The sequence below is a fragment of the Amblyomma americanum genome, chromosome 1 (assembly GCF_052857255.1).
Source record: "Amblyomma americanum isolate KBUSLIRL-KWMA chromosome 1, ASM5285725v1, whole genome shotgun sequence".
Taxonomy (NCBI): Eukaryota; Metazoa; Arthropoda; class Arachnida; order Ixodida; family Ixodidae; genus Amblyomma; species Amblyomma americanum.
In genome coordinates, this window is record NC_135497.1 from 376473462 (window position 1) to 376490311 (window position 16850).

A 16850-nucleotide genomic window follows, 5' to 3' on the forward strand; every position below is an offset into this window, starting at 1 on the left:
ATTAAAATAAAGGGTATACATGTGTGCAGGCTATTCACCACAGCTTGACTAGGCTCTGACTGCCTTTCATCATCATGGCCAGCGTAACTGCGTCCACTTCAGGGTGGACGACTTCACATATCCTTTTATTAACACTGTTATATGCCAATTGCGGCTAATTTGCCTACGAAAACTTCTTAATCTGATCCGATCACCTCCGCCGCCCCTGCTGCGCTTCCGAATTCTTTTGGAATCCACTGCTTTACGCATAACAACTATCGGTTATCTTGCCTTCGCGTTATTACATACCCGGCCCATGCCCATTTCTTGTTATTTATTTCGGCAGAGCACTTGCGCATTACGTTCGCACAAAAAGAAAAGCAGGCAGCAGGCGTCGGTTATCGGGAGAAACACCAGCGCCGGTGCCTGACACTAAGGGGCAGCTCACTCGGTCACAAGAGATCTCAAACAAATTTTTTGCAACAGATGCACCAACTGCCAACAACACGGCAGAGGAGATCTCCATCTTATAAGCACTTCCCATCTTTCTCGCAAAAGAGACAAAAAATTAAGCACTTTTTTTTTCAAGGCAGAATGTTTTCAGCGTAACACATAAAAGGGACAAGACAAAAAGAATTCCGCATTGAAAACATGGACCAAATAGCCCCCCCCCCCCCCCCAAAAAAAAAAAAAACGCCGCTGAAAATTCAGTACACACCACATCACGAGATGGGCACCCTAGCAAACCAGATACGATAAAGCTCCTCAGCACGAAATGCCAACGCGGCATACGGTAGTGAGAGCAGCCTGCTTCGAGTAGTGTTAGAGAGGTTGACTTAATTACGACGCTCACCTCTGAAGGCCGTGAAAACGGCCGACTAGAAGTTGCCTGTGTACATACACCCCCATCCCTCCTGATTCCCCAAGAGCGGCCGAGAGCCAAAAAAAGCTACCACAGAAGAGAAGACGGCACGACACAAAGAATGCTGATTCATTCATTAATTTCGACCAGGATGTCATTAACTCGTGTTTCTCCAATGCTCTGCTCTCATCCTGTGTCTTAACGTTACGCTTATCATTTTCCTTTTCATAGCTGGCTGTGTTGTTCGCAGTTTAATTTTAAACCTTTTCGTTAGCCTCCACTTTCCTGCCGCTTAGTATCGGTAAGATACAGCTGTTGTATACTTTTCTCTTGAGGGATATTGGTAAAATGCCATTCATGATCTGAGAGAACCTGCCATATGCGCTCCACCCTATTCTTATTCCTCTAGTTATTGCACTAACGTGATCCGAATCTGCGACCACTGCCTGCCCTAAGTAGACGTATTTCTTCACCTCTTCCAGCGCCTCGCTTCCAATCGAAAACTGCTGTTCACTACCGAGACTCTTGAACATTATTTTTCAGCATATTAATTTTTTCATCCACCACCCTGCTCTGCCTTTCTAACTTAGTGATCATGCTTTGCAGTTCGTCCCTTGAGTTACTTAACAAGACAGCGTCATCAGCGAATCGCAGATTAATAAGGTATTGTCCATTAACTCTTATCGCAAACTGTTTCCTATATCCACGTTTCCGAATACCTGCTGTAAATTAGCGATAAGTAGCAGCGGAGAGATCGTGCCTCCCTGCTTAACACCCTTTCACCCTTCCTTAGATGAATTTTGTTACTTTATGGAGGACTGTCGTGGCTATGCAGCCGCTATGTACTATATCTTGCAGTATTTTGAAACATGGCTCTTCTACACGCTGGTTCCGCAGTGCCTGCATGGCTGCTGATGCTTCGACTAAGTCAAAAGATTTCTCGTAGTCTATGAAGGCTGTTATAGGGGTTGGTTATATTGTGCTCATTTCTCTATCACCTGATAGTGTGAATATGGTCAGTTGTCGAGTAGCCTTTACGAAAGCCTGCCTGGTCGCTTGTTTGATTGAAGTCTAAGGTTGTCGTGATTATATTATCGATTAACTTAGTAATTACCTTGCAGGCTGATCGGTCTGTAATTTTTCACGTCGTTGACGCCCCCTTTCTCAAGGGTTAAGGTAATGTTAGCGTTCTTCCAGGTTTGCGATAGTCTCGAGGTCATGAGGCATTGCGTGTACAGGGTGGCCAGCTTTTCTAGCACAATCTTGCAACCATACTTCAACAGATCTGTTTTTACTTAGTCCTCACCAGTTGCCTTCTCCCTTCGCATTGCTTCTAAGACTTTCTTTACTTCCTCCTTAGTTACCGCCTGAATGTTTTATTGCTCTGCACTTCTGCCCCACTCACTACCTTACTGGTTACTGCGGCTACTGTATAAATCTATGTAGAACTCCTCTGCTACATCATATCCATATTGCTAATTACATTGCCCTCCGCGTTTCTTCGCGCACATATCTGATTTTTGCCTATGCCTGTTTTTTTTTCGTGACCGATTTTAGGCTACCTCCGTTCTGTACAGCATGCTCGAGTATCTCCATACAATACTTCCTTATGTCGGTTATCTTAGGCTAATTGAGTCAATTTAATAGCTGTACCAGTTCTATTCTATATATGGGATTGGAAGCTTTTATGTTTTGGCGTTTTTAAGTTTAGGACCCTGAACCTGCTTACTGGTAATCTAACTATACCTGCCGCCTACTTCTACTGCGCACTCGTAATGATATCTGTGCGATTATCGTTCATTGCTTGGACACTGAGATAGTCGTCCTCGGTTAAAGCCTAATACCTGTTCTTTAGCGAGACCCTGAGTTTATTTACTTTCTCTCTTACCGCTAACTCGGTGATGGACTTCTTCCTTAATGGCCTACTCCATTCCCTCTTCAAGTCTTGGCTAATTCGAGACCTCACCACCCTATGGGCACTACGTCGCAATTTGTCGAGGACCTCCACATCTTGCACGATGCCAGGGTGAGCACGGAGTAAGCAGTCGATTTCATTTTTAGTCACGCCATTCGGGCTCTTCCACGTCCAAATCTTATTTTCCCGTTGGCGGACGAAGGTATTCATGACATGTAAATTATTTCATTCTTCTGCGAACTCTACTAATAACTACCTCCTGCTATTTCTGGAGCCTATGCCACAGTCGGTCACTGACCGGTCTCCAGCCTGCTTCTTGCATGTACCTTGGCATTGACGTCGCCCATCAGTACAGTGTACTGTGTTTTAAGGCGTAAGCCTTGCTTGTGCAATTGAGCGAAAGCCCGTATGTATGTGTGTGTGTGTGTTTCTTGACGCTCGATGGTGCCCTTAAAAGATGGCGTCCTCATGCAACCTTGCAGGCTGCGGTTAAATTGATGATTGGTCGCGCGAGGTTGCTTGGGAAGAGCAACCGGGATCGCAAAAGTCCCACCGGATGCAGCACTTGCCACCCAAGGGCAGTGGCGCACCGCTTACCAGCTGCACCACTGCGCCAGGAGTGGTATGAGGACTCCCAGGGCTCTATGAAGGTTAACTAGAAAGACCAATTGCGCATATAGGGGGCATTAACCCATCAGCTATCACGGCATGCCCTAAAAGCGAAGCGCGAACCGCAGTATGGTGGCGACTGTCTTCAAGAAGGTAGCGCGCAGATCAGAACGGGTGCCGCGGCTTCGCGGCGGCGGCTGCGTAGAGCCATGCAGAGGTCGAATTGAAAACTTGCGTGGCATCGGGTTAGCAGCGCGCCACGACTGCGTTCACAAAGTGAGCGGGCAGGCTTACACCTTCTCACACGCAATCAGTCTTCAAGTGTCTGCCGAATTTTACTTACTGCGCTCATTGACGATTCCACGTGTTTATAGAAACTTTCGACTATATGGTCCTCATGGTATGTAGGGGCGTAGGCCTGTACCACCTTCATACCTCATGTTGACCTTAATTACGGTAACTGCCATCCACTCGCTAATGGTATAGAATTCGTGTATATTGCCAGCTGTATAAACAAAAACAATGTGTTTAGGCGAATGTATGCAAAACTTACGCATGCAAACTGTATAGGGCGTCAGAATCACTTGCCGGCGCTCAGATACGCAGTGAAAAAATTAATGCGAAGATAGCATGCAGGGAAATCAGATTATTCGTGTACGCGTTGTACCGATTAAATCTGAAGTTACTTCATTTTAAATGTAGCTGATTTCATTGGTCAATTACAGCCTCCAAAAAGTAGAGTACACTAAGTAATGGCGTAACTCGATTACTATCACGTTATTTTTGTTCAAATTTTTATCATCAGAAGACAAACACAGAAGGACAAGGATGAGCCGGTGCAGCTTCTTTCTTCTGTTGACTGTTGCGATTCCTACGCTGTTAATTTTTACCGTCAGTTGTTTTCCTAAGCTTTTGTGGATATTTTTTCTGTTTCCCTGTGAAAACATCAGGAGCGACACTGAAGAGTCTCTGTGTACGCGCTGGAGGGAAGAGCGAAGTTGTAACGTATACGAAGACCTTGTGCACCAGCTCGTAGCTTAAGAAAGCGCCGCACTTCGTTGTGGTTAGCACTCTGAGGCGACAAAGCTCAAGCTCACTAAACGTGACATTCTGTTGTGCAGTCTTGAAGAAATGCGAACTGCGGAACGCGAGGCTAGTCATATGTAAGCCATTCGAGCTTGCATATCCGCACATCCTCGCGCGTGCGGCTTTTCTGCCGCCCGACCACTGTCTCTCTATCGCGAAGGAGTTTTCCACGCTAGCACTAGCGTTTGCCACCAAGTTCAGGTTTTCGAAGTTATACCGGTGGTTACAACTTGTTTTCCGAATAAATGGTAACTGATTACTAGGATTACTGAAAAAAAAATTGTTTTACTGAGGACATAACCCCTTGCAGGAAGTAATGAACGCATTAGAAAATTCGAAGAAAATGTAGTTTATTACAAGTAATCAGTTACTTGTAACGCGTTATGCGCACAACCCTGAATCACATGCAGGAAAGCACAGTCGCATAAACTGGTTGGAGGCGTTGCATTTACGATGGATTGTGTAGAAGAGAAGGCTTTGTATTTTGGAGTGGAAGGCAAGCTTGTTACGGCCATGTGTTCTTGTGGCCGAATATTGTAGCAAAAAAAAAAGAAAATTAGGATGCGTTTGTTCAGGTATTCGACATGATGGTATTATTGGCACGTCTACCTGGAGTCCGTGTAGAAGCATTTTATGGCATGTAGCTAGCAAATTTATTTTGTTTGGCATTGCGTTTTAGTCTGACTATTGACTGTAACGGACAGTATTTTGAAGCGGCGCAATTTTTTTTGCTTTCTCCAAGTTCTTCCAGTGCGTGGAGGTCCAAACGGGATATTAAGCTTTGTTTCCGAATGCCCTTTGACAATTCGGCAAGCGTCTCAGAATCAGCGCTGCAGCAGGCGCACCTGCTCCCGCCGTCCAATATGCAAGAAAACTGCGAGTCGGTGAAGAACAGCAAAAGGGAAAGAATGAAAACGCATTAACTGGAAAGACAAGCTCATTTTGACAAATTACTGTGCACGAAAAAAATGAAACACGAATGTTGCATGTCCAGGAATTTTTGTTTTTAAACATGAATTCTTCCGTTGCCAGGTGCAGTGACGTACTCGATCCCGAAACTAAGTGAAGCTTCCTGTCCCTGGCCGGGAACAAAAGCGTGAGCGGCAACGAAGTCTTGCGTGAAGCAAAGTGTGAACGTGATCGACTTCGAGGCCAGACCGAGCACCATCGTTAGATTCGCACTGAATTGTTAGTGTCGAGCCACAAGTTTAACCGTAGCAATTTTTTAAATACTTCGACCTACTTTGGAACAAATGCCCGCAGTTTCTTGCTTTTTTTAGTAACTCAGCAACGTAGAACTTTGTTTGGAACGGATCGCTGTTAATCTCCCTCCTTCACAGTACAAGCTCCACACACTCCTACTTTTGGTAGCTTACTGCTGCTTGATGAAAGTCTAAAGGAAATTAAGGAATAAGTGAGATCAGCGATGACTATAACTTTTTTTTTTACTTGTAGTGTATTTGTCAGTTTCCTTTTCAATTTGGCCGCTCGATCGTCGATTGCGGCGGCTGCTGGGAGCTGGAGCCTCTTTCACAGCGGTTTTTATGCTTATGTGCCCGACTAGTGTGAGACATGCTGTCGATGGCAACTTAAGGTGTTCGTTTTTTTACACTATAGATAATCTATACGAGTACTCGCTATTACATAACCGGTCGGAAACCAATTCCAATGGAAAGGATCCCTGCTTGGAACGAAATTCCTGTTTGTGGCGTTCAACGTAATGTCTAAAAGGCGTTCGACAAAGAAACATTGTACGAGTGCTGGTGCACAGACAGTCTTCAGCGTGCGTGGTCGTTGTCTGTGAAGCACGACGCCACCAAAGCTGTTTTGACGGCGCATTTCCCTTGGTGCTATGTCTGGGCGCTGAAGACACGGCCGCCCGAGAGAGCGTACCTAACCGTTGCTTCCTGCTTTCTTCGGGCCAACATGTCGGGCTCTAATTGGTGCATTACGAGACGCCTGCAACGTGAAGCGTGCCTTGCTCTGCTGACTGGAACAGTCAACGAACTAAGCGAAAAAAATAGAAAAAAAATGACACGCTTAAGGATTGTGTCGGAGCCAACAAGGCAGTCAGGGCGTTCTTCCAGAGTTTCGTCTGCGCGAGGCCCCTCGAGGTACAACAGCAGTTAGCGCTGACGCGGAGGACGTTGCCGCAGATTGGCGCCAATCTACGCGGAATTCGCTTCGAGTCAGGGGAAGGGATCAATGACCTGGCACGTCGTGATGCGTTGGCGTCGCTCGCGTTCCCTGCTTTCGGAACGCTCAGCGTTGGCGTATAGCTTCTTCGCTTCGTCTAAGTGGCAACGATGAACTGACACTCTGTCGGCGAGGCGCCCCGACGTCACTTTCGCCCCGGAAGGGCACAAGGAGGCGAGCGGACTCGGAGCCGCTCATCAGCGCATCTCTGCCGGTGTCAGCAGATGCAGCCTCAAGTGCCCCACCATTCGCAACACTGTTGACCGAGCAGTCTGGTGGACCGTCTTAATTGCTATACTGACGCAGCACTCTTCCGGTTTCCTGATCTGTCGATTAATGGCTTAATTAATTTTTAAGCACCAAAGCCACACTGCGAAAGATGAAGCCCGCTGCTCTCGATGGTTGTGGAATAGTTTCGACCACCTGGGGTTTTTTAACGACCACCAAAATCTTAGTACGAAGGTGTTTCTCCATTTTACCTCCATCGAAATGTGCCTGCCTCGGCTGGCTGCGAACTAGAGAGTCATAAAGGGGACTGCCTGTATATGGAACTCGTGCTATACACAGCCGCTAGGCCGCCGAATCTGTATTGAAACGCTGAACCCATTGAGCTAGGTCTCCTTGAAAAAAAGAGTGCCTAGCTCCCCTTGAGCACCACGTACGAGTGAGCTTACTAGCTAATCAAGTTCCTCAGGACTAAGGAGTTTCAATAGCCAGTGCGTCTCTTCCAGCCAGCCAGTTTGCATCAAACAGAGTCGAGGACCCACCCTATGCGTATGTTCATTTTTCTCCGAGCGGTGCGTACACGCATGTATGCTCACTTACAGGTAATATGCTCAGTTAAGAATAAAAGATTTTCACAAAGTAAAGTAAAAAGATAAAACAATTTTCTACTTCATTTATCTCTTGAACGGGTGAAAATATCCTCTATAATTTCTGTACCCCTTCAACTGTCGCCTTTTGCCACGGTGTAATTAAAGAGGCGAGGGTAGTGAAAAGGGATAGTGAAAACTTGCGGTCCTACAGTGTTCTTTCCTTCGTGAGGGCACGAGATATTGCGACTATCGTCTGCGTAGGTTCCGGGCACACAGATTTAATTTGCGTGTGCAATGGCAGTTGGTTTGAGCTTTTTATCGTCACGCCACTTCAGGCATCATTTGATACAGTTTGTTTTGTTTGGCAGTGAAGGAATCCGTGACAGTTACGACAGTGAACGCAAGTACTTGGGGGCCCAGTTTGGCAGCTGTGTCGCTGAGATGTATTGGAAATTTCCTCGGGTTAGACATTGTTACGTTCGATATCAAGCACGCTACCAGAAGAAAAAAAATCTGCTTGGTAGAATTGTACGTTAAAAAAACTACCTTGAAAGCTTAAAAATATTATAGATACAGGCTTAGTTTCATATCTATATATTGGCCCCTTTCCCATGCCTGAAGAAAGAAAGTGTTCCTTGTTATTAATGCCGCATAAATTTTTAAAGAAAAGGCGCCAAAAAGGGAACTGCAGACAGAGGAGAGACTCGCAAAACACAGATGTTGGCGCTGTGTGTATTTACTCCCTGGTGCCGTTCCTTTTTTGGTGCCTTTTCATGAAACAATGTTTAACCAAATCGCCTAATAGCATGTGTTAAGCATAGAATGAGAGGTAGAGGCTATACCGCATAGCCACGCGCTTTCCGCTGCTTCTGAGCGCGGATATGATACCTTTGACTCAATATCTCCAGTTTTTATATGCTTGTAGCGCGGACCAGCCCTCCAAAATGTGTGGCGTTTCGGAGAATAAAGAAAGGAAATTTGAAAGGGCACGCTTAGAACGTCCGCTCTGGTGAGTCATCTGCACACTGTTTCAGAATTTGTTGGCACTGGGGTGGAAGTTATAACCGGCGCCGGAAAATTAGGGACCTAGCTCCGAAATCTGTTTTCGGCTTACAGCGGTCCGTCTCCGTGATGCACAGCTATAGTACTGCAAGGCAGAGATGGAGCTTTCAGTTCAGGCTTTGGCATAAAAGTGTAGACGCATGTTACTGTACCACCGGCTCTTTGTTGGATGTTCTACCTGATTTCGCTTTGCTGCTTGCTTTTCTCCGTTTTTTTTGTAACCCAGCGCGTTGCGCGGACGGGTGCATCCCCAAACGCCCTAGTTCTACAGCGTTAGCTGTTACTATAGCTCTTTTTACCGGTCTTGCGGCGTCGTTGGCGTCCGCACTATGAACAGCCAGGGTGAACAGCACTCGCTGCCGTTACGTATGACGGCTGTAGAAAGTGCCATGGCAACGGGAAGAAGAAAAAGAAGAAATAATTCTTCCATTCTCTTCGCGCTTTATATGTCATCAGGATTGATGGCATGCAGTTTCCGAAGTGGAGACGAGGCATTTGGAAGTCGCTGTAGGATTTGTATCGCCATTTATCTCAAGAACTGGAAGCAGCTAGCGCGCTCTCTCACGGTTCCTTGGTCTAGTAAAATGTTCCCTCTGAAGATGTCATCTTCTTTAAAGTCGCGCTGCGCACGCCTGTAGGCTCCCTAGATACCCTAGCTACGCGTAGGGGCGTGTCGATGCGCACCATCCTCGGTGACACAGATGGTTCAGTTAAAAAAATTGGCTAGCAGATGCTGAAAATAGAAGATCAGAGTAGCCAGAAAGTATAGCCAGGAAGCCAACCCGAATTTTCATCGTCAGAAGGGGTCGTGAATTAGCCATTTAGGCGCAAAGTAGCCACCAACGGCAGCCCTGGAGTGGGGCTTAGATTTCGTACTTGCCTCTTGCATCGTTTAAAACTTAAGCGACCTCAAGTGAAAAATGTCGTCTCATTTCGCGGCATCTTCACTAACGTATACTGGTATACTCTCGTTCACAGCTCACCCTCTGGAGTCTGACGCTTAATTTCTGCCAAATAACCTCGGACGCGTACTTCTCATGACGCTGGCAACAATGTGTTCTTGGCGGTCACGCGCCGCTCAAGGGCTGCATGCCCAGCCAACGCCTACAAGACATACCGACCGGTCAGAGCAGCCGCCTCACATTCGGGAGCTGCTGGGAAGTGCGCGAGGTGCTGGGAACAATAACCAGTGGGTGCCCGAAAATGCAGTTTTACCCATGGGTGCCCGGCGGCGGGCTTGTCCACGCCTTACCCTAACGGCGCAAAACTGAGGAACGAGCTAAGGATAGGTGACGGTGCAGCCACTGGGGCCTAGTGGTCGAAGTATTTTCCTCGTACTGCACTCGTGGTGCGCACGAAAGGCTGTGCCGACGGCACCGACGACAATGGCGCAAAAGCGAGGAAAGAGTTAAAAAGAGCGAACGCTCTGAAATTTGTTCACCCAGTTTCCTTAGTTTTTTTAGCGGGCGCTCTTTTCCCCCCACTTGAGAAGGCACGATGGCGATTGGAGAAGACGACAGTAGGGGAGGGCTTGATTTTCAGAAACTGGCTCACTGTAAGGCCGCCCCTCTTTTCCAGCTGCATACCTTTGCAGAAAGCAGGACGCCGGCACACGCGGAAACCGCTCCCCAGTATACGCCTTTTCACTGTTTACAAACACGCGCCTCTGGCGCTCATTGACTGCTCCCACTAAACTTCCGGCGAAGAACTTCCGGCAGTGTTTTTCAGGCGGCGCGATACGGAGACCCCGACTATCCGTGCGTGTTTTGAGGCTGTGCTTACGTTCATTGTGCGTCGCTTGTACAAAAATAATGTCAAGTGATTATTTTAAGAAGCTGGACACCGAGGCGCAAGTGCGGTACCGCGCGAAACTTTCGTTCAGAGGTGAGGAGCTGCCTGACGCTCTCGACGACGACGTTGTCCGGTTCGCCTTTACATCGGGCCCACGAAATCTGCCGCCTGTGACAGTAGCAGATATTTATTTGTATCTTGTGGAAGGCGTGTGTTTTTACACGAACGAACAGTTTAAGTCTTACAAACTTGAAGATGCGTACAACGCATTCATATGCGCGAAGGTGAAGCAAGTGAAATCTTTCAAGGCGGGAGCGCACGGAGACGGCGTTGTTGTTATTGCGGCGACTGTGGAAGCCAGCCAAACGCTTTCGAAGTCTTACAAGGCGTGGTGCATCGTGAAGGAGGATGGAACCATCGAAAGTGCGCATTGCACTTGCATGGCCGGGTAAGTAGGCGAATCATAATAAGAGCTACAATGCCATGAGCCTTTACCTTGCCTTATTTTTCATTTTTATGAATCAAACCACAAAGAATGAAGACTTTCCCGTTTTCGAAAATTCTGTACTAGTTCCGTTACAGCGCAGAAAAGCGCTACTGTTCGCCTAACTATGCGCGTGTAATGAAATGTTTGCCATACTGCCGTAATTCGTCATTGTAAACTTTGTTTCCTGTGCTAACAGCCGCCCGAGCGCGGCTTTATCGCTTTGCTCGCCGCATGCAGATTTGTCCAGAATTATCTCGTTTTGTTTGTGACACGCTGCCGCATCTGGGCTGTTCTAGATTGTACTTGTCATTTGTAACATGTTATCTGTAACTTTCCATACTGTCTATTTCGAGGATCGACGAGAGCGCTTGTGATCACCGGCGCATATTATTCATTCGTGGGGCGCAACTCAGCCCAATAATCCGTTTGTTCAGGCAGCTGTTATTGGTCTCCATGCAAGTCTGCTTTATTAAAGCCACTACTTTGCGACAATATTCATGTCATAGTTAGCCAGATCATTTGTCGATGCTTGACTGCATGATGTTGCATTCATCCTAATCGAGTTGCCTTGTGGATGACAAAAGTCGTCAAATCTCACCCTCCAGCATTCTTTTGTACAAGGCATTTAAACTTTTTCAAGGGCCACAGTTCTCACCAATAATTACAGTTGTTTGTGAACTTTTTATTTCTCATGTTTCCTACTTATTTTTCAGCCTTGGGGAATGCTGCACACACGTGGCTGCACTCTTGTTTAGAGTTGAGGCAACTGCGCAGTATGGCCTGAATGACCCGTCCCCAACTGATGTTGCATGTAAATGGATTGAGGCATCAAAGGGAAGCACAGTAAGTCTTTGTTTTCATTCTGTCATGAACAGAGTTGTGAGCAAAATTGTAATTGACACTGAACTTTCCACAGGCAGCACCAGTCTCGGAGATTGAATTTTTTAAGCCCAAAATAGGCCGTGCACCACCCCAAGTCAGCGAGGCACCAGACTACTCAGTACCAGTGCTCACGGATGAGCAAGTGTCAAGGTTTCTTCATCAAGTGAAGGTAAGGACTTCTCATTAAATAAATTTTGATACATACGTAGAGAAAGGACACACACAAAAAATGCTCACTGTTTGTGCAACTGTAAAGAACCAGATCCACTGACATTGCAAATAGGGCACTAATTCCAATACTGTTTTTTCAGGAAATTGCACAAAACACTTTGATCCTGACTTCAATCTCTGACAGCGAGGACACAGATTCTGCCCCTGAGACAGCTGCCCTGGAACCTGTACGAGTGGGCAGATGCAAGCAACTCTCTGCGAAACCGCCCCTTGCTGAAATATACCAAGACCTCGACATAGACGAGGGAAAAAAAGTGGAACTGACACCTGCATGCTGTAGTGAAATTGAGGAAGCTACTCGAGGCCAAGCAAGGTCACCAAGATGGTTACAAGAACGTCGAGGGAGGATCACTGCCTCTGTAATGCACCGTGTCGCAGCATGCAGAACAGGTGCAGCAGACCTTGTTGCGGAGATTATGGGATACGTGAAGACGCCTCAAGTTTCCAACCTGCGGTGGGGCTCCGAAACAGAGAAGAAAGCTGTGCAGGCATTTATAGAAACGGAGTCTCAAAAACATGTGGACTTCAGTCTTCGAGACTGTGGTCTTTTTATTGCAAGGAGCATGCCTTTTATTGGAGCATCTCCAGATGCACTAGTGTCTTGTTCATGCTGTCCAAAATCAGTACTAGAAGTGAAATGCCCTGCAACTATGAAAGATGCTTCACTGACGAAGGGCTTAACTAAACTGGCATATCTGAATGAAGACTTGCAGCTCAAGCATAACCATGCCTATTACACACAAATTCAGGCTCAAATGGCTCTAACTGGGCTGTGTCAGGCATATTTTGTGGTATTTACAGGTTCCTCTCTAACAAAAGAAATCATAAGCTTTGACGAGACATTTTGGGCAGCTACTAAACTCAAGGCAGCAAACTTTTTTTTCACCTACATATTCCCGGAACTACAGTCAATGCACATCTTCAGTCAAATCGAACGTGCAAAGAAGACATGTCACTGCCGAGGCACCAAGTTGGGCCACATTGTGGAATGCTCACTCTGTGAGGCAACGTTTCACCTCAAGTGTGTAAAACTTAGACGCACACCTCGACAATGGATTTGCACTGCATGTCAACATAATGGGCAGACTGCTGATGAGTAAGGACAAGGCCAGAGGAGCTAGTGCTGCTGCTTTTCACATTCCCTCTTTGAAGTGTACAGGGTCTGTTCGCTTTACCGAAGTCGTGTCCTCCACAACAGCTGAAAGCGTTGCCATTCAGGCAGCTCTCAAGAAGCTAGGGTCTTGTACGGCTCAACCTGTTGTTATCCTGTCGGATGAATAAAAATCTGCCCTTCAAAGGTTACAGTGTGGGTTCCCTACTGATGCTTTGTTTCTTAGCGGTCTATGTTTGTTGCATAATCTGAGCAGCAGAGGCTTCTCTATACGCTTCCAATGTTCAATGGGTGGCCTCGCATACAGGTCGCGCTCGCGCTAGATTATGTAATTTAGTTACTGTAGGTGCCGCTACGGTGGAGCAATTGTAGGCAGAAACCTCAAGGCTAACCCTGTAGCTTACAGCATCTCAACTTAAGCACAAGCTTTTTTTTTTTTGCTGAACACTCCAAGTGTTATATTTTATCACATTCGAAAGGCAGATAAACACTGCTTGTTTGACAAAATATTTTCACTTCAAGGACTAATGTCGGATGCATTTGTCGGATGTGCAAACTCAAATATAATAGATTTTAAATACAGTACGCCTTCACGTCCCAAGCAGGGAACATATAAAAAAAACTGATACAGAAGCAAACAGCAAGTAAAAATTTGAACACCTGCTCTGAGGACAGAATAACTATACAAGCAGAAAACAAAAGCCCAATTCTCAACATGTGAAAACAAGCAACAGGAAATACTTAAAAACTGAGTCAAACAATATGCAGTAATTGACTGCAGAGAGTGCAAGAAGATAGAATAAACAAATGTGAAAAGATCAATGTGGGCAACATCAACAACATGAATTACTGTGTACACACAGTGCAGACACATTGGATGTAGTAGAAAAGATAAATACATGCAATGAAAAGCATGGTCACACACACATGAGCACTTGCTGTTCTATCACAGTGTGTGTACACGTAGTGCAGACACACTGGAAGTAGTCGAAAACATAAGTACACACTATGAAACTATATGCAATGATTGTCAGTATGGTCACACACACATGAGCATTTGCTGTTCCATCACAGCATGTCTGTATTCATGTTTCCTCACAGCACCGCACTTTCGTGGAAGAGAGTTATGAAGCACTTCTGCGCTGAGAATTCTTAATGATAGGGGTTTGCAGATTAACTAAAGCAGAGCACACCACCACCACTTTATCTATGGATGCGAGGTTCTTGTCGCCAGTCCTCTTCACGAAATTCAAAGGCAGCACAGTCTGGAAAATTCTGAAAACTTTCAATCTTTGTATGGCCCTTTCAACATGGATGCGCACGCTAGAGACTTTCCTAGACGTTGTGACCTCAGCACCAGGTAGCTGGGCACGATTCTTAGTCAGTGATGGCATGAGAAGTGTTGCACCTCGTGCAGCAAACATCTCACCGCATCTAAATCCTCGGTCAACAAGAAAAACATCCCCTTCCTTGACCTTGTCTAGGAGACCACTGCGTAGAGTAATCTCCTTGTCAGGCGTCCTGCCTCCCCATGCTTTTGATACGAAAGTTATTGCTCCTGAAGGTGATATTACAACTAGTATTTTTACTGTATTATGGTGTTTGTAATGAGAATATGTCTGGCTCCTTGCTGTCATTAATATCGGCCTTTGTATGAATACTTCAGTACAATCAATGATGCCAGTTACACCATCAAAAAAAGGGTCCTGAAACGCCGCTGGCCGATTAGCTTGAAGTGTCTGTCGGGAAGGCCAGATTATCAACTTTGTCATGTTTGCAGCAAGAACATCAAGCCATGCATGAAAAAATGAACTGACAGTGGCATTTGAGATGCCAAATCTGCATGACAAATCTTGGGTAAGGAGACCCAAACGAAGTCTCATGAGTACCATGATGAGTTGTGTTTCTGCATCAAGCCATGTGGCACATGACGGCTTCCATGCTGACAGCACAAACTGCAGGAAAGCAGTGAACATGGCTGTAGATACAAACCCTGTGTAAAACTTTACTGTTTTGGCTGACTGCATTACCACTTCTTTGGTTATAATAGCATGGTTTGTATGCTTGTTTTCAAGTTCACCAGCCTTTTGCTTAGCTGCTGAACACTCTTCCTCCAGAGAGGCCAAACGCTGCTTAAGCCTGCCATTCTCTTCAATAAGATGGGATATATTCTGCATGCTGAGATCAGTTTCTGTTTCCATGTGGCAATTCTCTACCACGGAAACAGTTGCAGTCGCAGATAGTGCAGTATCATCCGCGTCTTGTCCTGCGCCAGTCGTGTTGAGCCCACAGTCAAGCACACTTGGCCCAGGATTACATGCAGCAGGTCTGGATGCTTTCTTCAATCCATCCTTTCGAGCAGCGCGTTGGAACCTAGAAATTTTCTGGGCCACATTTCCCGAGGCACGATAAGGAAATATGGAGGGTACATAGTCGGGATGCGTGGGGTCAGATGATGGTTTACCTAAAGAAAGAAAAGAATGTTTGAAAATTAGTAGCCACATGTGCACTCCCAAATGCAAAAAAAAACAAAAAAAAATTGGCTGAAATGCACCAAAGCAATATTGCCCAGGACTTCTCTAGGAAAAGGAAGAAACACTAAGGGTTCCTTGGTATGATTACATACTTTACGTTCTGCATTTGTAAGTAAGAAACTGCACAAAAATATTGAATCAAGCAAGTTGGAAGCATTTCACTCTTTTTACCAGCACTTGCAGGCGATCGAATTAATTTCTCCAGCCGCTGAGAATAGTAGAACAAAAAGTGCATCGAATGATACTCCAGCGTTTTTGGATTTCGTCCCTGTAGAAAAGTTGATGCAGCGAACGGGATCGAACACACGACCAGAAGGTTAGCAACAGACGCCTGAGCAATCGCGCCAGATATGCGCATAAAAGAACACCAACCGAGTTAGGCATTACAACAATAAGATGCTTGGGCCCGCATCGCAGCAAAAACTGCCGCTCATAAACTAAGCATCAACTAAGCGCTCGATTACTAAGCCGGGATACCTGGGTTCGATCCCGGCCATAGCGGCAGAGTTTTGATTGACGCGACACGCGTCTAGAAAGCGACCGTGTGCTGTGCAAATTCAGTACACATTCAAAACCCTCAGGTGGTCTAAATTATTCTGGAGCACTCAACTACGCCGTTTATCATAAGCTGAGTTACTTCGGGACTTTATATGCCCGTAAATCACACACACTCGCATTGCTGCATGATCGAAACTGCACTGCAAGCGTCACAAGCTGGCTAATTTCCCTGGAAATGGCTAAGCGACGCCTTGCACGCACAACTAACCGCAAAACAGTGTTTCCTTACTTCACGGTGAAATTTTTACTGCTAGAGATGCAGCCGCTGATTAGGCGAATGCGGTCGCGACGATTGCCAACCCGCAACGTTCAATCCAGTCAACGTTCAATCTCAAAGCGCACATAAGACGTGCAGGAATTAGCTGCGGCACAAGCAGACATCATAAATCTGTTCTCACCTTGAACGAAATGAGCAGAACAAACATGGGAGCTTTTCGTAGGCATCCATCGGTCCCGCCGAACTGCTGCTATCCAAGCGTTTCTACGCTCGGCGTCTGCCGGAAACCTGAAAGTGCGCACCTGCGACAGGAGGTTGGTTCCAGGTCGCAAGCTGCAACCTGGCACACAACAGCACGGTCCACGTCGTGATGGGGTCACGGAAGATGTTTTTCCACCCGAAAACATAATGCAACAGGGCGACCGCGCCGTACTTTGGCCGTGCTACAAACACAAAACAAAAACTCGCCTCGACCCTGCGGCTCGCTCGCTCGCTTCGCGGGGAGACCGGAAGTT

General features: G+C 46.3%; 2 protein-coding genes across 2 annotated transcripts; one reads left to right on the forward strand and one right to left on the reverse strand.

Annotated features, from left to right (window-relative positions):
- Positions 1-9972: 9972 nt before the first annotated feature.
- LOC144115682 (uncharacterized) lies at positions 9973-13447 on the forward strand. The gene is made up of 3 exons (XM_077650150.1): positions 9973-10763; positions 11516-11645; positions 11719-13447. The coding sequence occupies exons 1-3, from the start codon at positions 10336-10338 to the stop codon at positions 11869-11871; spliced, it is 711 nt and encodes a 236-aa protein (XP_077506276.1). The 5' UTR covers positions 9973-10335; the 3' UTR covers positions 11872-13447.
- A 5-nt stretch (positions 13448-13452) lies between these two features.
- LOC144115681 (uncharacterized) lies at positions 13453-15440 on the reverse strand. Its single transcript, XM_077650149.1, has one exon. The coding sequence runs from the start codon at positions 15225-15227 to the stop codon at positions 14151-14153; it is 1077 nt and encodes a 358-aa protein (XP_077506275.1). The 5' UTR covers positions 15228-15440; the 3' UTR covers positions 13453-14150.
- Positions 15441-16850: the final 1410 nt, after the last annotated feature.

Bases quoted from the DNA above. Each gene is read 5' to 3' on its own strand.
- LOC144115682 (XM_077650150.1), top strand. From the start codon at position 10,336: ATGTCAAGTGATTATTTTAAGAAGCTGGACACCGAGGCGCAAGTGCGG. The intron at 10,764-11,515 runs GTAAGTAGGCGA...CTTATTTTTCAG, and splicing joins CATTGCACTTGCATGGCCGG to CCTTGGGGAATGCTGCACAC. The intron at 11,646-11,718 runs GTAAGTCTTTGT...AACTTTCCACAG, and splicing joins AGGCATCAAAGGGAAGCACA to GCAGCACCAGTCTCGGAGAT.
- LOC144115681 (XM_077650149.1), bottom strand. From the start codon at position 15,227: ATGGAAACAGAAACTGATCTCAGCATGCAGAATATATCCCATCTTATT.